This window comes from Microcaecilia unicolor, chromosome 1, assembly GCF_901765095.1.
Source record: "Microcaecilia unicolor chromosome 1, aMicUni1.1, whole genome shotgun sequence".
NCBI lineage: Eukaryota > Metazoa > Chordata > Amphibia > Gymnophiona > Siphonopidae > Microcaecilia > Microcaecilia unicolor.
In genome coordinates, this window is record NC_044031.1 from 82,514,512 (window position 1) to 82,537,576 (window position 23,065).

Sequence of the window (23,065 nt, forward strand, 5' to 3'; positions counted from 1 at the left end):
GAGGGGGGGACTGGAGGTCTGCCGAACCTCCAGCCCCCCCCCCCCCCCCCCCCCCCCCCCGTGTCGTTTGGCTCGTGGTAGGGGTACTTGGGGTCTGGTGGTACCATGGACCTCCAGCCCCTGTATTTGACATGACTGGGCTTTTGACAGCCTATACTTGTCAAACAAGTGCAGGAGGATTCTGCCCGAGTGCATGCTCAGGCACGACCCTCCCGCATTTTTACCCTATGATCAGAGAGAATAGCGTGCTTAAAATTTGCATGCTATTATCTCTGATCATAGGGACGGTAAAGCCCTGTGCTGTTCCAGTGCTATTTTTAGAACGCTGTTTGGAACAGCGCGGTAATTTTGATCATCTGTCCATAGGTGCTATTTAACAGGCCAGGAGCCCTACTAGGCTCACAGTTGTGTTATGCACCTGGAGCCATGGCAGACTGAGTGACTTGCCTAGGGTCACAAGTTGCTGCAGTGGGACTCAAACCCAGTTCTCAGGCCAGTTCACTAAACATTAGGCTGCTCCTGCCATCAGAACTTTGCAACCAAGTACATAAGTATTGCCATACTGGGAAAGACCAAAGGTCCATCAAGCCCAGCATCCTGTTTCCAACAGTGGCCAATCCAGGTCACAAATACCCAGCAAGATCCCAAAAATGTACAAAACATTTTATACTGCTTATCCCAGAAATAGTGGGTTTTCCCCAAGTCCATTTAATAATGGTCTATGGACTTTTCCTTTAGGAAGCCGTCCAAACCTTTTTTAAACTCCGCTAAGCTAACCACCTTTACCACATTTTCTGGCAACGAATTCCAGAGTTACATGTTGAGTGAAGAAAACTTTTCTCAGATTCGTTTTAAATTTACATTGTAGCTTCATTGCATGCCCCCTAGTCCTTTTTATTTTTATTGTACCTTGTCTTTTTCTACATTTGATGTGAACCATCTCATTCATAATCTGCTATCTTAGGCTGCAACTAGGCTTTAGGTTTTAGTTCACTTTTCCTTAACCATTCACATGTATGGTTTTTTTTTTTTCAACAACTAGTTCCTGGAGTAACACTTTGTATTTTGTACTGTACTTAATGCATTTGTGACATGCTTTTCCTCAGTTGCTGATAATTCTTTGAAGAGTTTTTTTTTTCCTTCCTTTGGCAAATTCTGTTACTTCTTTCCCTGTATATACTGGTGGGTTTTCATTCATTCCTTTTACTTGTCGGAATGCTTGTCCACGTTTAATGATAGTGTTCGGACTGATGACATTGTGAAGTAAAATGCATAAACCAGAAGGAAAGAGCAACACAAGCCAACCAGCAGAAAAAAAAAATTAAGTGAAGAGGGCCCCGCTGGGACCAATGAAACAGGCGCAGCCTCAAAACCAGAGGAAGTGAAGTTTATTGGTGGACCTGACACTACCCATGGTTTCATCTAATTGCCTGCATTGGGGGCCTGTATATGAGTAAAAACAAAAGCATAACTTTAATAAAATGTGTACATTAACAATGTGTCCAAAACAATCAAAAAAATTATAAGAAACATATTTTGTAGTAGGTAGGGGTCCTCCACCAGTACTTCAGGTCCATGCAGTAGTCCATTTATTTATTTATTTATTTTGTAGCTTTTGTATCCCACATTTTCCCACCAATTTGCAGGCTCAATGTGGCCTTAATGGCCATGTCTGGTTTATAGAATTACAAATGGTATTGCATGAAGTTGCATGCATACATGGAACATAACATATGTGGAACAAGTCATGGTATAGATATATATCATGTGCATATACATGGTAAGGAAGAATACATTATGGTAATGCAAGAAGGTTCCTGAGTAATAAATTGGTTTATAACATACTTTAGGTCATTGACTATGGAGAGATCATATTTGACATAAAAATTAAAGTGGTAGTGCTTGATCATTAATAGCAAAGAGGTTAAATCAGTCAAGTGATGAGATTTCAATTATGGCTAGGTCGTGTAAAGTCTTATTATTTAGTATTTAAGATGGATGTTTATGGTATGCCTTCTTGAACAGATCTGTTACTGTTCCACAAAGAAAAAAGGATTTTTCTTCCTTCAGGACAGGTCCGCAACCATGGATGGCGCCAGTGGGCCAGTATCATCTGTATCCTGCTCCCAGAGTCCTGATTATGGGCTGCCCTCGCACTCAGGGTGAATGAACATATTTAGTATCCAGTCAACTGTATACATTGTTTAGTTTGTAAAGTCCACAAGATAAGTTCCAACTCCTGGATTCCCTCCCTAGCAACTTATAATCCAGGGATTTTAACTGTTCATAAGTAATAAGCAAATCAGGTCTAGAAAAATTCAGTACCTTCTTTATGCTCTTCTCTGGCTTGGGCCTTCCCAGCGTTGAGTTCTGAGGGACCCCTGACAGCTCCTCCCCATCGAATAGTTTTCTTATACAACGGTCACTATCCCCTGCCCCATAGCTGTCAACCAGAAAGTTGTAAGTTATAGCAGGTAACTAGGAATCCCCTTTCCTCTCTAACATTTCCATACTTTGGGGTTCTACCTAATTGGCTGCATCGGAGCAGTCCAATAAACCCCGCTTCTGACATTTGATCTTCCCCTTGACTCTCAGACTCCTCCACGTCCATAGCAGTAGGTTCCTCCGGCCTTTGGAGTCTTGTTAGGAACTTTATCCCTTTGATCCTGCTGGGAGACATTACATATTGGTTGTGGATCTAGGGAGTTTCATCTGCCTCAGGGCTTCTCTCTTGACTAACCCTACCCCTACAAAATTTCCTGGGCATCTAAAACCTCTCCTCCCATTCATCCCAGAAATTCCTTGTCTACTGGTGCACTCTGTGTTTCAAGAATCCCTGCCCTTCATGGGAAAGCAATCTTGAGAACAGATTCATGGACTGGGGTACAAGTATCCTCCTTTATAAGACAATATGTATTGTTCACAGATATAGTATTTCAGTAAAAAAATATTTTGGAAAAAAAAAACTATGGGCAACATGCTTAAATGCTAATTGTTAGAAAAACAATAGAAAACAAATGGGGGTGAGAGGCATCAGCACTGATTTCAAATACACGGTTAGTTTCAAAATTTTCAGAGCATGTTAATAAGCTCATGAGGGTTAATATCTAGAAAGTAGGGAGATATCAGTTGTAAAGCATCAACATGTCTGACTTAGTATATACAATAACTCAATTGGTCAGACTATTGATCAGAGGAAAGGCCTCGAGAAGCCCCCAGCATAAACCAAAGCTTCGGGGGCTGGACTTCATCATCGGCTGGAAAACCTCTGTAAACCTAAATGATCTTGTCAATTTAGCTCTATAACTTCACTTGATACATAAAAGTCCACAACGGATTTTACTTAACTTCATCAGGTGTTTAACGTGCGGGTCCTTCCTACACTTCCACCACGACCAACGATGGCCGCCGTTTCGAAGACCTGAGGTTCAGTGGTCCGCATACCACTGAACCCTGAGGCAGGTCTTCGAAACGGCAGCTATCATTGGTCGTGGTCGAAGTGTAGGAAGGACCCGCAAGTTAAACACCTGATGAAGTTAAGTAAAATCCGATGTGGACGTTTATGTATCAAGTGAAGTTATAGAGCTAAATTGACAAGATCATTTAGGTTTACAGAGGTTTTCTGGCCGATGATGAAGAAGTCCAGCCCCCGAAGCTTTGGTTTATGCTGCGAGCTTCTCGAGGCCTTTGCTCTGATCAGTATTCTGACCATTTGAGTTATTGTATACTAAGTCAGACATTTTGATGCTTTACAATTGATATCTCCCTACTTTCTAGATATTAACCCTCATGAGCTTATTAACATGCTCTGAAAATTTTGAAACTAACCGTGTATTTGAAATCAGTGCTGATGCCTCTCACCCCCATTTGTTTTCTATTGTTTTTCTAACAATTAGCATTTAAGCATGTTGCCCATAGTTTTTTTTTTTCCAAAATATTTTTTTTACTGAAATACTATATCTGTGAACAATACATATTGTCTTATAAAGAAGGATACTTGTACCCCAGTCCATGAATCTGTTCTCAAGATTACTTCAAAAGTAAGACCTTCACAAATATGGAAAGTCAGTGTCTCCAGCAGTGGGCCTAGGCCTGCACCAAGGCACACGCTCGCACCCCCAAAGCATGAGCCAGCTCGTAGTGAGGAAATGCTCAACATGGTTAGTGGTCCGATTGTAGGCTGTCTTAGATTGCAGGCATCCTAGAGCCCCTCAGCAGGATGGGAGTTCAGTTCCTGTCTTACCCGTTATGGCCATACAATCTCATGAGCACTAAGAGGTGGGTGTAACAGATGAGAGAGACATGATAGGGGAAGGTCAAGAGTAAGGGGTTACAAATGGGATGGGTAAGGCTACGTCAGCCAGGGAAGGATAACATAGCAGCAACAATTCCTAGGGGGCAACAGGCCAATATGAGTACAAGCATAGAACTGCAAGAGGAAGGAAACTTGGCAAACGGAAAAAAACAAAAAGAGCAATATACCAAGGCTAAAATACTCGTATAATAGCATCTTAACACTAGCATATATGAAATAAATGATGTATGTATGTATAATGGCATAGATAAGAGCAATTGATTACATGTGTAACTATTTATAGGGTAGGCATTAAGTGCGACATCATCATAAATGGCAACATCGGGGTTGGTAGGAGAAGCTTGCATTTGAGCATAAGCAGTGTCATCATCGTGATTGCCTTGCAGTGGTTCATACAGAGTCAAGGCGTATTCTGTAGCTTCTTTGTTGCTTAAAGCAGTTTCAATTAAGCGTAACACCAACCCTCTAACACAAGGAATAATACAGCAACCCAGAAGTATAAGTACAGCAACGACAATAACTAGAGTGGTTAAACCTGAAAGTATGAAATCTTTCCATTAACCAACCAGTCCAAGTGGTGTCTATACCAGAGTTTTCAGCAACTTCCTCAGCCAAAGTGGTAAGGCCGTGTAATGTCCTGGTGATAGAGCCATCAAGTGCAGTGTATTAGGGATATAAGTACAACAGTGGCCACCTAACATCACACACACACACCCTTTCTTGGCCAACATCATATCAAGGACTAATCGATTTTCCCAGGCCATGCGGCTAGTGGCATCCAATTGTTCAGCAATACCTTTGATGGCATCACGGGTGTAATTAATGAAACATTGTTGATTGTAATAGATGTAATTAATCCAATCAACATTCTTGTTAATGGTAATCCACCAAAAAACTGAAGACACAAAACCTGCATCAATCTGATTTCGGGCTTTAAACTCATCTGGAACCCCGCTTGATACACCTATTGCACAAATATTAGACCCTATCGTCAAAAGAGCCAGCAGGAGCATTTCTTCTTAAGCGGTGGGGGTGGATTGATCTTTGTGTCAGGATGCTATGGTAAGTGGGATAAACTAACTGGGCCAAAGCACATTGTCCTTGCCAATTAGTGGGCAAGGTAGGGTAAAGGGGTTTTAGTTCCACAGTACCACCACACATCGGCCCAGGGGTTAGAAAACTTTGAAAAATCAATAGAGTTAATAGCAAGTACACTGAAATTACATGCTGTTAAATTCCCAACATAGTGGGGTTTGGTTACATTGATCCTTACTAGACAGGTAGTAAATTTTAATAGTGAGGCGGGGACCTTGAATACAGGGGGCATTCTAGTTTCTTTGGGTAAATTTGGAAACAGTAAAGCAAGGGATTTACAAGATTTGTCATTATCGTTACTCTGACGTAGTTTTAGCATGCATACGGTCCCCTCATAATCAGTGTCAAAATTTAAGGGAAATGGAGCAACAGTGGACTCAGGACGAGGGGTAGAACAAGCATAGCAGTGAGACACATTCAAGCTACGTGTTGTGTACCTGATCAAGTCTAACCACATATTAGTATCCCCATAACCGGTCTCAAGGGCAAAAGTTTCCTTCAAATCGGTTACGTTAAGGATTTTAACAGGGATTTCTTTTTCTGAGAACTTAGGTGGCAACAGGGGGTTATGTGGGTCGCCAGCAGGTGCTGAAGAACGAGGTGGGTTAACAGAAACACGAAAATGGCCAACGGGGTCCACCCTGTGAGGGACATCAGTTCCAATACCAAATGTGCGGTTAACTGCCACATTACTCCCCAAGAGGTGAGGGTCACAGGGTTACATTTGGTCTGTGCACAAGTGTCACAGTTAACATATGGTTGCAGTGAAGGAAATTTGTATGCGTAGTTCAGGCCAGTATGCCACCATACATTCTGCCATTCCATACAGGGCGAACCGAAAGAAGCTCTCTCGACATAGACACACAAGTAAACAGGAAATTGTGAGTATCACCTCTGCCAATCCACAAGTCCACAAAGGGCAATGCTGCAAACATCGAATTTCACTGTGACAGCAACACTGGACAGGTTGAGGTATATAGTGGTCTGTACTGGATAACTCCCACGAGCATAGTAGCTATTCGTGTCTTGGAGATCTAGGCTGGTTGCCTTACTAAAGGTAGTACTGCTGCGGGGCCCAGACAGTGGGAGCGCCGCGTCTTGGTTAAGACAGGGATCAATAGTACAAAGAAAAAGGGATAGTAGGTAAATGGTAAACATTTTGTCTTTTAGGAGCAGAAAGCAGAGCAAAATAGTTCAAAAAGCAACGCAGTTAATACTAGAACACAGGTGCTCAGGAAAGCAAGTGCAAAGATAGAGAACATTCACGAGTGTCCATCAACAAAAAAATGGTGTTGTTAGCAATGTAAGTCAGGAAAAGGGGGGACGAGAGAGAAATGAAGTGGAATTTGTCCAGTATGAACAGTACCACTGCTAAGATAAAAATAGTGGCTGAAAGAATACAAATGAAGAAAGATACGAGTCCAAAGGCCATAGACATAAAATTATTCGTCCTCTGGCAAATGGGCATGGAGTCTGTCAAGTAAACATAGGTCTGTACCCAGGTACTCTCATAGTGCCAGAACTACGGACAAAATAAAAGTAATGAAAGTAATAGTAAAGGAAAGGTAAAACAGAACCCCAAAAGCTAGGAGTAAGTTATTCATGGAGGAATGAAAGAGTTAATCGGAAATGCTGCAAATGCTATGTCCTAAAGTAAAATGTCAGTGAGTGATAAGATGGGCAAACACAACAAAATTAATAGTAGAGTAAAAATAAAATTACAGAAGTCTCCCCTTAATCGGTCTGTGCCCAAGGTCCATCGAGCAGCCACAAGTTAGAAAAAACAAAAGGAACCATACCAAAATAAGGGTGGACAGCATCGGGGCAAAAGCATACAAGACAAAAATAATGTAAAACAGAACACAAAGGGTTATGAGTACCACATTAATCATTTGTTCATAAGAAAATAAAATGTCAATTGTTATACTCTTGGCTATACAAACGACTAGTATATTTGTAACCTTAACATGCTAAGTGCCATGATAAGTGGGAAGCACAATAATCTACACAGGACAATAAGTATATTGTTGCTGAATGTCATAAGCTTCGGTATGTTATTGCCTTCTGGTTTCGTTTATCTTCCTGTAAGCAAACCAGACATGAAATTTATCCAGCAGGATCAAGATTAATGCTGCAATGAGAGTAAAGCAAAAAATGAGTCCATAAAATCCATACATGTAAGGAGAGAAGTTAAATCTTGAGTTGTTTGTTTCCTGGTTCTGTGGTATCGGGGACCCGTCCGGGTTAAATATCTGTTTTGTCTCCTGGTATTGTTCTGTCAGGGGTGTTGGAGGCAACTCCTGGCTCTAAAGCATGTGTACCGAAGGCTCTAATGTCTTTTAAATGGACCCAGGAAGTGTGGTCCTGGAGCTTCACTGCAGTGGCTGTTACTGCTTCAACTTTAAATGGGCCAACATAGACAGGGTCCTTCCAGGTCTTGTGGGTGTAATATTTCCTATGGACTAGATCTATCTTCATGTCCTTGGGGGTTTGTGTACTATCCCCCTTCTGTCTGGCAATTCCTGGGAATGGAAAGACAGAGATGTTATTACCAATCGGAGCTGATCCCCATAAACTGAGTATATGTCAGGCAAGTGATGATCAGGATTACTGGGAATGTGAGACATTCTGAGTCCAGTACACAACTGAAAAGGGGTCAAATTTAATGCCGCAGAAGGCGTGGCACGTAGGGCAAGTAGAGCCAAGGGCATGGCATCAAGCCAGGTTTTGATACCATTGGCCATGTGTTGTCTAAGTTTAGTTTTCAGCAGACCATTATATCTTTCCACTAGACCATTGCTAGTGGGTTTATAGATGCTCACCGTCTGGTGAGTAATATGTAATTTAGCAGTCAAGGTCTGGATTAACTCGTTGACAAAATGAGAGCCATTGTCAGTTGTAATTTTACAGGGAGTGCCAAATCTGGGAATAATGTCATTGCATAACACTTGTGCCATCACTTGGACTGTCTCTTGGGTACATGGGATGGCTTCAATCCATTTAGAAAAAGCATCAACACCCAGAAGTAAAAATCGTTTACCTTTAACAGGAGAAATCATATCAGTAAAATCAAAATACCAGTGAAAACCTGAGCCCTGAATTGTGGGTAAATGTGCAGGTGGGACATACCTTCCTCATTTAGGAGTATTCAAAAAGCATTTATAACATCCCTGAACTACAGAGTGGCATATAGACAACATTTGGGGAGCCCAAACTTTAGAAGACAGGTTATCATACATTGTGGAAGCACTAAGGTGTAAGGGATAGTGCACAGAATGTAACATCAAATGCAAAACCTGGTGTGCAATACAAATCTGGCCACTAGGGTGTACCCAAAGATTGTGAGAAGTCTGTGTGCAGCCACTCTGCGACCAAGATCACAATTCGGCTTGAGTTGCTGAAGCTTGTAAAGTGTCATACAGTTCAGCTTTACTCATAAAGGAAGTGGGAGTTTCAACGGCAGTGTCGACAGCAGTAGACAACAATATGCTTTCAGCAGCATTGTGATCAGAAACAGAAGGTGTATCAGTGACTTCTTTGGCTAAGTCATCTGCCATGTGGTTAACATTAATCTCAAAAGAGAAAATGGTTTCTTGGTGGGCTTTTATCCATGTGATGGCAGTATATACGTGACTTTTATGGCGGTTTTGCAGCGCCTCAAAGACTTTATTCCATAGAGAAATATGGGTCAAAGGGTGACCCATGGAGGATACCATGCCCCTCTGATTCCATTTGTGAATGTGGGAGTGTAAGGAGGAAAAGAGCTGAATCTGTAACAATAGATCATCCTGTAACGCTTTGAATTGCAAAACATGTAAAACAGCAGCTAGTTCAGCCGTCTAGGCAATGTATGAAGTGGGGAGTCTATATTGTACAATGTCAACGGGGATTTCATCAGGTGTGTAATGTACAGCAGCAAAACCAACAGTATCGTTTTGCTGAGACCCATCCGTAAACCAGACGGGTCCAGTCTGTAAAATTTCAGAGTGAACAGAAAGGGAAGCGGGCAATGCAGGCAAAGAAGCAGTACACAGATGAAGAAGGAAATCAGTACTATCATTAACAGCAGTCATTGGGAGTAACCATTGTAAATCAGCAGCTGTAAGGGGCCAGATATGGTGTACGACACTGAGCAAAACCACTTGGTATTTCTGTAGCCGTGATGGTATCATGTGGCTAATGTGTTTATCTAGAAGGTACTTAACATCATGTGAAGTGTGTAGAATGGTGGGCAAGTGAGGGATATAACTATACAATTTTAAAACAGCAGTGGCAGCCGCCACAAGTCCTTTTTCACAAAAGGTAAAATTTCCAGACAAATATCCACAGGCAATGTCATCATCATTCTGGGTTATTAAAGCTGCCCAGGTAGTCTCACAATGCGTAATCCACAAATGCACATCCTGAGACACATTAATCGTAGCTAAAGGGGAACTGAACATCACATCTTTGACAAGACTAACAAGGGCAAGTTTTTCGTGATAAGTAAAATGGATGGGCTCACTTTAGAAGTATGTTTACTAGTTAACTTCAAATAAAACATTTTAGTATGATCAGAATAATTAGGAATCCACAAGCGGCAGAAATTCAACATCCCTAACACAGCTCTAAGTTCAGTAACATTAGAGGGCAAATTCAATTTAGAGACATGCTTTAAAGTATCAGGACTGAGGTTCCGATTCTGGGCACCAGTCGCGTGTCCCAGAAAGGTAACTTGGGTCTGCGCAACTCGGAGTTTTTCTTTGTTAACTTTATAGCCTTTATCAGCCAAAAACCCTAGGAAATCGCAGGTAACCTGAACACAAGTGTCAAAATCAGATGAGGTTATTAACATGTTATCAACATACTGTAGCAAATGGGTATTATCAGGTAAAGCGTACCGAATCGTCTTAAATTCATGGATATGCTGTGCAAGGGTCTGGGAAAGGGGGAAAGTAACAGCTTGAGGGTACAGGGACTCAGACCATGCGGCCAAGTTATGAGACCAGGGCAGGACCCAATACCAGGAATCCTCCTGTTGGGCAATAGATTCATCAGGGGTAGTGGGGACTGTCCCAGTGTATCCCAATAGTGCGGCATGACCATCACCTCTAGCTTTAATGGTGTCATAAATAGAGGTCATCTTCTGTGTTGTGGAAGTGAGTTTGGGTCTAGCCCCCAGAAGGGTCTTGGATCTGGTGTGGTCAGCGATGATGGTCTGGGGTAGGGGAAGTGGCTCAGCAATGAGTTTAGGGGTATGAAGTAGCCGATAGTTGGTCACCTCATGTTCCAAACCCTGTATATCTCGTTCTAGACTGGCAGTGGTGTTTTCGAGGCGCGTCTTCGTGTTAGCGCTCTCATTTGGGACTGGGTATACTGAAGGGGGCAGTACGCATTCAGGGGTAAATATGGGCTTGACAGGAATATTGTCCTCTAAGGAAGGCAGAGGGATGAGATTGGGCTCAGCATCCAGGACAGGCATGGGAGGCGAGTCCAAGTTGGGCTCACCTGGTGTCGAGGAGGGTATAGGGGATAAATAAATAATGAGTGGAATGGAACAGGTGGATGTGAAGCGTCTGTTCACGCTTTCCAAAAATACTAGGACTAGGGGGCATGCGATGAAACTACAGTGTAGTAAATTTAAAACAAATAGGAGAAAAAGTTTCTTCACCCAACGCGTAATTAAACTCTGGAATTCGTTGCTGGACAGTTTCCTAATGGACAAGTCCAAAGACTGCTACTAAGTGGACTTGGGAAAAATCCACAATTTCGGGAATAACTTGTATAAAATGTTTGTACGTTTGGGTAGCTTGCCAGGTGCCCTTGACCTGGATTGGCCGCTGTCGGGGACAGGATGCTGGGCTCGATGGACCTTTGGTCTTTTCCCAGTATGGCATTACTTATGTGCTTATATGCCTTTGATTTGAACAGTTAATGGTTCGCCTCGGCGAACAATGATATTCTCGGCTTTTTAATCCCCGAGTCCACTCCCCATAATCATGTTGTCCTTCCCCCTAACCAGAACTTAATGTTTCTCCTACCTACCTCGACGTAAACCCTTCTTTGCCTGGTAAGAGAAAAGGACAAGCACTATGATATTTCTAACCAGTGTCTCTGTTCTCCTGTTCCTCAGGGTGGTGATCTTCAGGGGCAGGCAGCAGAAAAGCTGTAGTTGGGGTTCAGACACAGGGTGGCATATTCCCAATCCCGGGAGCAAGGAACTTAGTAACCTTTCTCCAGTTGGGCATGTAAGGGAGGCTTTGGGGGACTTATGCGATCAGCCATAAATAATAATGCATTGGCTGATCGCATGTTGTTGTTTTTTTGTTTTGTTTTGTTTTTTTAATTTGCACCAGTCTACAAATAATGTTATGTAGAAAACATATGCATAGACTGGAAGGCAGAATTAAGAGCAGACTGGGGGCCACTTACAGAGGTTTTCAACCCAGTCCTCGGGACACACCCAGCCAAGGGGTATCACTTTATTCTTTTTATTTATGACTATGACTTGATTTTTCTTCCACTTTTCTCTTTTGAATTTTCTTTTCTTTTATATATGATCTACCTTTTGCTTGCATGAATATTTCTGTATTTTGATGTAGTAGAAAATGCAGTCAATTAGAGTGAACAAATTAAATATTTGGTTCAAAGTAAAGTAACATTATTCTTCAGGGAGAATCAGAATGAGATTGCACCCTTGTTCAAAATAACAGAGGCTCTGGCAGAGACCCAATTAAAAAGAATGTATTATTCCCAATTAATATTTCCAAATTAATAAAGTGCCTTTGCTATCATTTATCATTTGTAGAGCTTCAAGTTATCTACAAATAGTAGATGTGATGTAATCTTTGGATCATTACTATTTTTAGGATTACGGCTAAACCCCTATCCCAGAGAGTTGGAATATTCAGTGGATCAAGTGCCATAGAAAACAAAAATGTAGACCAAGTGTATAATGAAATATGCTTCACTGCATCTCTGATATTAGGAATGTCAAACTATCTTCATACTTCAGATGGAGTATAGATTGCTACATTTTCTTGGTAAACATGGAGGCATATTTTCAAACCTATGGAACTTTGTAAGTCTAGGTGCTTTAAAAATGAGCCCCTTGATGTACTTCAACAGTCCAGAGTTCATTTTGTACATTTCAAAGCAATTTATTATCTAGGAATATAAATGGTATCAAAGTCTTCCTTATAGTCAATCCTCACTATACTGAGATTACTGCTCTTCTTTGCATTGGGCACGATGGCTTGATAAGGCTTTAATTAGTCTTTGGTTCCATGTGCTCCCTTTGTATTACCCTTCTGCACTGTCACTATGATGTTATTAGAGTCAGTATGATCATAAATTCTATCAGCATCTATTGCAGTGAATAGTTTGTAGAATGTAGGTAGGTAAGAGTTAGGTCTGTAATTTTTGGGACTGTTACTTTGGATCTCTCTTTTAGTGTTAACTCTGGTTGCTTGACTTCTTGATTTTTACAATCTGGAGTGAGGTTAACTCTGAGCCAATCATTGGTTTCTCCATCCAGGCCAAGGCTCTTCCAGTTTCGGTTTCTTCTCAACTTCCCCCAGTGCACTTGGGGATTGGAGACATCACTTCTGTTGTTATTTCAGGCCATTCTATAACTTTTTGATTGTAGTCTACAGGATCTTTGTATATTTCTCCAGAATGTTTGTTTCAGTTTTAGTTGATGGTATTTTCACTGTACTAATGTTCTTTCCCAGTTCCCTCTAGAACTGTGTTGCTGTATCTCTAAACCAGTGTTTTGCAGTTCAGGGGCCTATGAACCAATAGCTGCTCCCAGACGGTCCCAGCGCTGATTCAAAATGGCCACCGAGAGTTAAAGCGGCTTCAACTCTCGGTGGCCATTTTGAATCTGCGCCCGGGACTGTCAGCACTCAGCATTGCAAGGGGAACAGAATGCAGGGCAGCACTCCGGGCAGAAAAGAAGAGGGGGCTCTTTCCTGCCCCGAAGAGGTCACTAGACAACCAGGGCAGTAGAGTAAGTTAAGGGGAGGGGAGGCTAGGACACCCTTAGGGGGGGTGTGATGGGGGGGGGCGAAAGGGGTGGAGTGATATGTGATGGGCGGAGCGGAGGTTGGCAGGAGCGGGGCATGTGTCCTCTTTTTGGGGGGACCAAATAGGGTAACCCTAACCCTGTGGACTTCCACTGCCACCGCTCTCACCTATAAAGACATCATCAGATATGTTCTCTTGTAGCAATTAAGCATGCAGACATTTCCTGTATTTTTCCTTATTTTTGAGGTATTGCTAGAATTGTATTTCTCTGTTTACTATTGGATCCTCCAGGTTGTGGTTTTGCTTTTATGGTGTTGTATAGTCATTTAAGATTATACCTACTTATTGATGTTTCTTAACAGCATTACTGTACAAGGTTTTCTTGTTTCTCTAATTTGAAAACCTATCAGTAAAAAGTTGTGTCAGAACAGTGTGATTTAAGCCTGTAACAAATAAATAAAAAATAAAATTGCCTTTATTAAATCTTGAAATGCATTTCTCTAGTTTGGCCAGCAGGTGGGAGCATGTTATGTTTTAAGCTGTTACAAAGAACTGACCTTTCTTTCCTTAGTTAACACAGATAAGGAAATGCCTGAGTGATGTAACCAGTTTTTTTTTTTCTTCAAATGTTGTTTTTGACTGGGCTCTGACTGGCATAGGAGTTATTTTCATTTCAATTGTACTGTCCAGGTTTTCAGAATATCCATAATGAATATGCATGGGGAGATTTGCATATAATGGGGGTACGTAAGTACATAAGTGTTGCCATACTGGGACAGACCAAGGGTCCATCAAGCTCAGCCTCCTATTTCCAAAAGTGGCCAATCCAGGTCACAAATACCTGGCAAGATCCCAAAAATGTACAAAACATTTTATACTGCGTATCCCAGAAATAGAGGATTTTCCCCAAGTCCATTGAATAATGGTCTATGGACTTTTCCTTTAGGAAGCCGTTCAAACCTTTTTTAAACTCCACTAAGCTAACCGCCTTTACCACATTCTCTGGTAACGAATTCCAGAGTTTAATTACACGTTGAGTGAAAAAAGTTTTCTCCGATTCGTTTTAAATTTACTACATTGTAGCTTCATGACATGCTCCCTAGTCCTAGTATTTTTTGGAAAGCGTAAACAGACGCTTCACGTCTACCCGTTCAACTCCAATCATTATTTTATAGACCTCTATCATATCTCCCCTCAGCCGCATTTTCTTCAAGCTGAAGCACACTAGCCACTTTTGCCATTCCTCATAGGGAAGTTGTCCCATCCCCTTTATGATTTTCATCGCCCTTCTCTGCACCTTTTCTAATTCCACTATATCTTTTTTTGAGATGCCGTGACCAGAATTGAACACAATATTCGAGGTGCAGTCGCACCATGGAGCGATACAAAGGCATTATAACATCCTCATTTTTGTTTTCCATTCCTTTCCTAATAATACCTAATATTCTATTTGCTTTCTTAGCCGCAGCAGCACACTGAGCAGAAGGTTTCAACGTATCATCAATGACAACACCTAGATCCCTTTCTTGGTTTGTGACTCCTAATGTGGAACCTTGCATGACGTAGCTGTAATTCGGGTTCCTCTTTCCCACATGCATCGCTTTGCACTTGCTCACATTAAACATCATCTGCCATTTAGACGCCCAGTCTCCCAAATCTATCTCATTTACAGCCCTTAAGGACTGAGAGTGAATAGCACAGTTCTAGGCTTCTTTCCATATCTGAATATCTTTGTGTCACCATGAATATCTAAGGCAGGGTTTCACAAATCTTTCCTGGGGACCCCACAGCCAGTCAGGTTTTCAGGATATCTACAGTGAATATATATGAGATACATTTGTATATCATAGAGACTCAATGACTGCTGTTTCTCTGGATTTCATAAGTAATGACCTTTTCTTTCTCTTTATATTTACAATCTGCATTATCTTACAAAGCATAGTGTCCCATATAGGTAGGAAACTTAATTTATTTTCTATATCCAAAAGATCATCTCTTATTTGATTTTTTTTTTTGGGGGGGGGGGGGAGGGTGCTAGTGAAGGATTCTTTCCTCTGCCTCTGTTTTATCAGTAGTCCTATTTTAACTAATAATAATAATAATAATTGATGGCATCCACAAGAAATATGTTTGTAAATCACTAACTTCTCTACTGCTCCAAAACTCTCTTCTCAAATAAGTCTGAGATGGCTCAAACTGGCACCAAAGCAGAATCAGAGCTATGCCATCTCACTTCTAAGCGCCATATTCAGAGGTTTGCCTTAGTACAGAGGTTCTCAACCCAAGTCATTGGGACACACTTAGCCAGTCAGGTTTTCATGATACTTACAATGAATATGCATGAGACAAATTTGCATACAAATCTCTCTCTTGCATTTTCATTGTGGTTATCCTGAAAACCCAACTGCTAAGTGAGTCCCAAAGACTGGATTGAGAACGCTGCCTTAGGGTATAGCCATAATTTACCTACATCTACAGGTAGAGAGTTAATTTAAGGTCATTACTCCTATAATAATCTGTTCTCTTTTTTTTGGGGGGGGGGGGGGAAGCTCTGGCAGTTGCTTTGATTTTTCCCCTATTTTATATCCTCTTCCAAGTCACTTGACCTAAATATTACAGCACCAGTCCTTGTCTGGGGACCTGTAATCATGTGCATTAAATCCACCCACCAAACTATGAGTCTTAATACAATAACTATGTTTGCCAACTGTGCTTACCTTACAGCAGATCAGGCTAATAACAGTCTTCTGGCTGAAAAGGTATGGGCTACAACTTCTTGCTAAACATAATACAAACACACACGTATGCAATAAGTTAGCACTCCCTTCTATTTGTCTCACTTCTAGCTTTACTTGACCTGAGAGAAAGAGCTAAGTATGGCAGATGAACTTAATTCTACTTCGCAATAATATGATTTTAAGTTCAATAACTGTCTGGGTCTTATTGCTCTGTGTAGCAGAAGCATCATTCTTGTTTTGAGATGTTTACAATCTGTCAGTTTTTTCCCACATTCCATTCCCCTTAAATGTTGAAAGAAAGCAGAGAGAGGATGGTGCATGGAGCTTAAACAAAACAACAAAGGTAGTGTGACACTTCTGAGACCTGTTGGCTTGCCTATAAGCAAGTGCCTATGAGCAAGTGACATGATGACCAGTCTAAACCCTGTGACACACTGAGGATTCTCCTAAAATGGGAAATTGCTTCACAATTAAACAGTTCCCTACCATAATCCTACTGTTTATTTAACCTATTACTAAGCTGCGTGGTAATGCAGACACAGCATTAGCACACGGCTTTGTAGGGGGGGGGAGGGGTTAAGTAAAACATTTCAATTACAGTGTTTGGAAAAAAACATGACCATCACTGGGAAAAGGTGACTAAAGTCTCCAAAAATAAAACTCAGGTTTTATTAAATTCTGTTAGAACAAACCTAATCCTATTATGTGAAGAAAAAAAAAAGTTACAGAAGTTCGAACATGTAACCTTTTTATTCTGCTTATGGGCCCATGACATGGAAAATTGGCCATTCTCAACATTTTGGATGGGAGACTTTAGTCATCTTTTCTCAGAGACAGTCACAAATAACCAGAGTGTTAAATATAAAACACAGTAATTCTTGCTGCCTTCTAGGAGGATAATGGTGACACATATTTTTCTTCTCTTTGCAGTGCTACAACTGTGAAGAGGAAGCAATGTACCACTGCTGCTGGAACACATCTTATTGCTCCATCAAATGTCAGCAGGAACATTGGCATGCCGAACACAAACGTACCTGCCGCCGGAAAAGATGAAATGTCCAAAAACTTCCAGTAGACAGTCACTCTGATGATTGCCATTCTCAGACACAGCGGTTTGCATTTCAGAGAAGCCAGAATTGCTTAGATTTTTCTTCACATTTTTGCACCAACCTTCAAACACCTTTTGGGTAATTAAAATTTTTGCACAGTAATTCCAGTGCTTCTCCTGTAGGTAAACTTTTTTTTTCTTCAAATTTTGGTCAAAAGAAAGTAACATCAATGAAGCATTTTTCATTTGAAATAATTTTAATTGAAAGATGCTGCATTTCCAGCAAGTTTTACGTTAATTTTAGGTTTTACAGCAATTTTAGTTTTTAAATAAAATCCTTAAAATAAAAACAGAGAGAAAAAATGATTTAAAACAGAAATGTGAATGTATGAACAACCTTAAAACTGTTTGAAAAAAGTAACTTACTACCTTGATGTTTCATTCTTAATCTAGTTGTGCTGGTTTTATTTGATTGTATTTTACTGTTAAAAGGCATTATCTATTGGTTGTTATATGCCAGTAGGTTTATCATTAAATTTAGGGAACATGGTTGACACAGCAGGTGCTAATCCTGCATATTATTAATTAAATACATCCCATTTCTGGTTTTCTTTTTAAATTTTATTCTTTTACTGTGTAATTTTTATAATGAAACTTTGATCTCAGTTTTAAAAAATTGCCAGGGATCGGGGTAATCATCTATTGAGCTGGATCTTGGACGCAAGAAGCAGAAGTAATAACTTAGTATGTTTTAAAATTTGCACATTTCATCATTTTCCTAACCAGGGCGCTCTTTTACTAAAGTTTAGTATTTTATACCTATGGGCCACATGGCACTGATAGCGCACACTAAAATTTAGTAAAAGGGCCCCAAGGTGTGCTTGTAGTAAAAAGAAAAGCCAGTTACTACCTTTATTATTATTATAATTATTATTATTATTCTATGAAACTATAGGCCGGGGCCCTTGATCTCTAAAAAGCTTCATCTTTTTCCTTTGTTATGTTGAATGCTTATCCAGTGTCACCTATTCCCTGGAAACTTCATAAATAAAAAACAAAAAAAAATATGTTTCAAAGAAACCGTTATGTTTGTAGTAATGGGTCATTGCTATTAAATAACTCCATCACTTTATACAGAATGGAGAATAATGCATGTCAATTTTTTTGTATTAAAAATAACGTGATTTGTTTTCAAAAGTCTGTATTTTGCAGAATGTCTGGGTTAAGAGCATTATTAATAGGAACGGATCGATAGTTGAATTTATATATTAGACTCTGTATTAGTTGAGTCCAGAAATATTAATGATTTTTTTTCCAACACTTTTTAAAGCTTATTTAAATGGCTTTTCTTTAGCTAATCACAATTTTAATTTCTTTCAGGCTTTAGGTTGCTATTAATCAGCCAACTATTTTTTAACAAGAGAAACAAATGTAAATATTTATTTAGCTTTTTAATATTTATTGAAAGTGATTAAACAATGGTATGGAAGATTCCAGAGGAAAGCCTTTAAACAAGTTTTGTCAGGGTAGACATTAAAACAAAGATGGGCAGAAAGCCTTCTATGGAATACCATTCTAATTTTTTTTTGTTTGTTTTCTTTTTTTTTTTTTTTTTTACTTATCCTGGTAAAAATTAAAACACTGCAATCTTTGAAAATCAGTTTCATCAAAAAGTTTTTTAAAGAGTTCCACAACTTCGATCCACCCCTATGAAAGTGAGTTATTGTGGAAGTACATTTGATGTAATATCATTCCAGAATATGTAATATTTAACTGATAGTTGCATGTGACTAAGATTTGTGTTACTTTGGATTTTTTTTTCTTTTCTTTTTTTTTGTGTGTTTTTGTTTTGTCTCTTAACATGGTTGCACATTTCTGAGTTGATACAGTGTGAAAAGAAACAAAACTGTCTAAAAGAAAAAAGATTGTGGCCTGGTTTTTGTATACATTCTAGGTAAAAATTGTTTTGGGAACCATCATTACAAATTAATTCAATTCACTGCAGATCATAAGGTGATATAAAGGTGTTCAGCTTAGCCACTATGCACATTGTAATTATTCATTGTGGCTGTCCAGTTCTATGACGCATTCTGGCATTTTGTAAGCTGCTCTAACTAGCAATATATAGAGTCATCTAAATGTGTTAACATTTGTTAATAAATGTATTTTAAAAAAAACAAGTATTATTTCTTTTGAAATGTCACTGTTGCTATCTTGAGTGTAAAACTGTCTGAACAATATATGTATGAGAAACCTTCATTCATGCTTCAGAAGGTAATGCATGGCTCAGAAACAATAACATTTTGTCACCTTAGAATTATAAGATTCTATATTCAGTTGTAGATGAGTATTACATAGAACTTTACAACTGTACGGTGATGATTTGCTCAGGAGCCATCCTTGTATGTTGATTTAAGGCTAGGTTTACTAAGCGGCACTTAAATGTAAGCATTTTTAACACACGTAAATCATTTACGCGCGTTAAACGCTAATGCCCATAGAAATGTATAGGCGCGTTAGCGTTTAACTTGCCTTAAATTTACAGGCACTTTTAAAACGCTAACGCACCTTAGTAACAAACAGTGAGCAGTAAACAAAAATATAATTTTTACCGTGGTCGATCAATTATCTGGCATGATTTTCCCGAGTTTCAAACTAAACTACCCAAGCTGTGTTCAAGAATTGTCTAATCAATTCTCTGTTTCTATTATTAGCCTGATTTCAACTTACCTTTTAAAGAGCATAAAAACAACAAAATAATGTTTAATGTGCATTACTGTTATCTGCCACAGAGCCCGTTGTGTGTTCCACAGCATTGGTATGCAATAACTGTTAGTAAATGCTACCCTCCCCCTTACCCAGTGTTATTTAGCAAGTGGAACATCCCACCTTAAAATTTTTCTTTTCTTCCATCACGTAACCAGTACTTTCTGTATCTTATTTAACATTCAACTTTTTATTGAATAAGATAAAACAAAGCAGTACCACATAATTGGATCATAACATCAGATGTTACACAGTACCCTTACACCCATGGTAAAAATGTCCAGCAGATCTTCTCATTATCAACTAATATTCATACCCTCTTAGAGTCCATCCCCCAACTATGAGTAAAGGGAAAGGGGAAATGGGAGAAAAATATCCATGGATAAGAAAACACTTATCCAGTGCTCAAAACTCCAGTGCTGTATGGAACAGCACCAGAAGAATAACGCTGGAACAGTGCAGCCAAACTTACTAATGCTCAACGCTAATGATATGCAAATATAGGCGCTTTATTAGTGCTGAGCATTAAAAAAATTGTTTGGAAGTTAAGGGGGTGGGGGGGATGGTGCATGGGGAGCAGAAAGGTCAGAGGGGAAGCATGCCATGTGTGTGCCCAAGAGGCACAGGCTCTATCCATCCATTTCCTAGAATCTCAGTATCTGCAGAGACCAGAGCTGGAACCCAGAAACCTGGCGGCAGGACTGGAACTCTCATTAGGGGGGGGAGATCTGGACCTGGATCCTGAGGAAGAAAAGGGAGCAAGAGCCCAGGAGAGGGAATGGCAGGTTGGATGAAAGAATCAGGGTGGAGGAGTGGACACGGGCTCTACGTCCAGCTGTTCTCTAGCCCACAGTCTGATCAGAGGCACTCTGTGCCTGCCAGAATCCTAATGCTAGCTCCAAGCTGGCATAAGGTTTCTGGCAATAAGGGCACCCTTGTTCAGGGTGCTGTTTTTGAAAATTGATGGAAATAGGGAATGACCTCATTTAAATCCTGTGTTCTCTGATCTGGGGCAAGCTTGCTATCTTCCACAGTAAGGGCCTCTGAATATTCCACTCTAGTAAATGCCACATTTGCTTCTGAGCATCGCTTTTTCAATGCAGGAAGCTTCCCACTCAACAGGTCCCCTTTAACCTCCCCCTCCCATGGTCAGAACCTTTTACTGTGTCCATTCCCTATTACCCCCTCCCATCTAGTTTTAATTCTTATCAATATATGATCTGAGTAGTTTAGCTAGGATTTTAGATCTTCTCTGTAACAGATGTAGGCCATCCCTCTCATAAAGCCTTGTATCCTTCCATATATTACACCATTCCTCAAGAAATCCAAAACTGCCAAGGGCTGCTGAATAGAATCGGTGTCCACCTACTATTGAAGGAATGAAGTGTCTTCTGTAGCAGATTGGCTATCCTACTAAAGAGGGCTTCAAACTAGAATTGCTGGGGATGGGCAAAGGAAGCTCTCAGGTAAGTAAAATTGTCAGGTTCAGAGCCCACGGGGCCGGGCTCTGGAGCAAACGTGAGCCCTTCGGCTGCTGACGAGGAGCGACAGCAGCAGGCAAAACCCACCAACCAACGTTGGGCAAGCACACCGGCAGGACTGCAGGCACCGCCCAGCGAGCCGGAACACACGGACTGGAATCCCCCGGACTGGAACACTGGACTGGAATCCCCCAGACTGGAGGACACAGGACTGGAACACTGGACTGGAATCCCCCGGACTGGAGGACACTGGACTGGAACACACCGGACCGGAGCACACTCGACTAGTCCGTACAGCTTCACCTGCACTTAGCCACTGCCCCCCAAGGGTTGAGCCCCTGGGTTTGAGTGGCCGGCAGGACTTACCGGAAACTGGATGACACAGGGACCAGGACTAGAACAAGCTGGAAACTGACAAAGACATGAGCAGCCCATAATTGAAGGGTAGGTTATTGGTAACAGTGAGAGATAGCACATCACAAATTAAATCCGGAAAATCACATTATGGAAAGTATATGAATTTATTTGCATTCTGCAGAGGGAAATAAGTATTTGATCCCCCACCAACCAGTAAGAGATCTGGCCCCTACAGACCAGGTAGATGCTCCAAATCAACTCGTTACCTGCATGACAGACAGCTGTCGGCAATGGTCACCTGTATGAAAGACACCTGTCCACAGACTCAGTGAATCAGTCAGACTCTAACCTCTACAAAATGGCCAAGAGCAAGGAGCTGTCTAAGGATGTCAGGGACAAGATCATACACCTGCACAAGGCTGGAATGGGCTACAAAACCATCAGTAAGACGCTGGGCGAGAAGGAGACACTGTTGGTGCCATAGTAAGAAAATGGAAGAAGTACAAAATGACTGTCAATCGACAAAGATCTGGGGCTCCACGCAAAATCTCACCTCGTGGGGTATCCTTGATCATGAGGAAGGTTAGAAATCAGCCTACAACTACAAGGGGGGAACTTGTCAATGATCTCAAGGCAGCTGGGACCACTGTCACCACGAAAACCATTGGTAACACATTACGACATAACGGATTGCAATCCTGCAGTGCCCGCAAGGTCCCCCTGCTCCGGAAGGCACATGTGACGGCCCGTCTGAAGTTTGCCAGTGAACACCTGGATGATGCCGAGAGTGATTGGGAGAAGGTGCTGTGGTCAGATGAGACAAAAATTGAGCTCTTTGGCATGAACTCAACTCGCCGTGTTTGGAGGAAGAGAAATGCTGCCTATGACCCAAAGAACACCGTCCCCACTGTCAAGCATGGAGGTGGAAATGTTATGTTTGGGGGTGTTTCTCTGCTAAGGGCACAGGACTACTTCACCGCATCAATGGGAGAATGGATGGGGCCATGTACCGTACAATTCTGAGTGACAACCTCCTTCCCTCCGCCAGGGCCTTAAAATGGGTCGTGGCTGGGTCTTCCAGCACGACAATGACCCAAAACATACAGCCAAGGCAACAAATGAGTGGCTCAGGAAGAAGCACATTAGGGTCATGGAGTGGCCTAGCCAGTCACCAGACCTTAATCCCATTGAAAACTTATGGAGGGAGCTGAAGCTGCGAGTTGCCAAGCGACAGCCCAGACTCTTAATGATTTAGAGA

General features: G+C 41.0%; 1 protein-coding gene across 1 annotated transcript in view; it reads left to right on the forward strand.

Annotated features, from left to right (window-relative positions):
* The window catches only part of ZMYND11 (zinc finger MYND-type containing 11), a 300,714-nt gene extending 281,364 nt beyond the window's left edge, over window positions 1-19,350 (forward strand). The window contains exon 15 of the mRNA XM_030198790.1: window positions 17,086-19,350. Within this exon, the coding sequence (XP_030054650.1) occupies window positions 17,086-17,208 (123 nt within the window). The 3' untranslated portion in view covers window positions 17,209-19,350. The remainder of the gene's footprint in view (window positions 1-17,085) is intronic.
* Window positions 19,351-23,065: the final 3,715 nt, after the last annotated feature.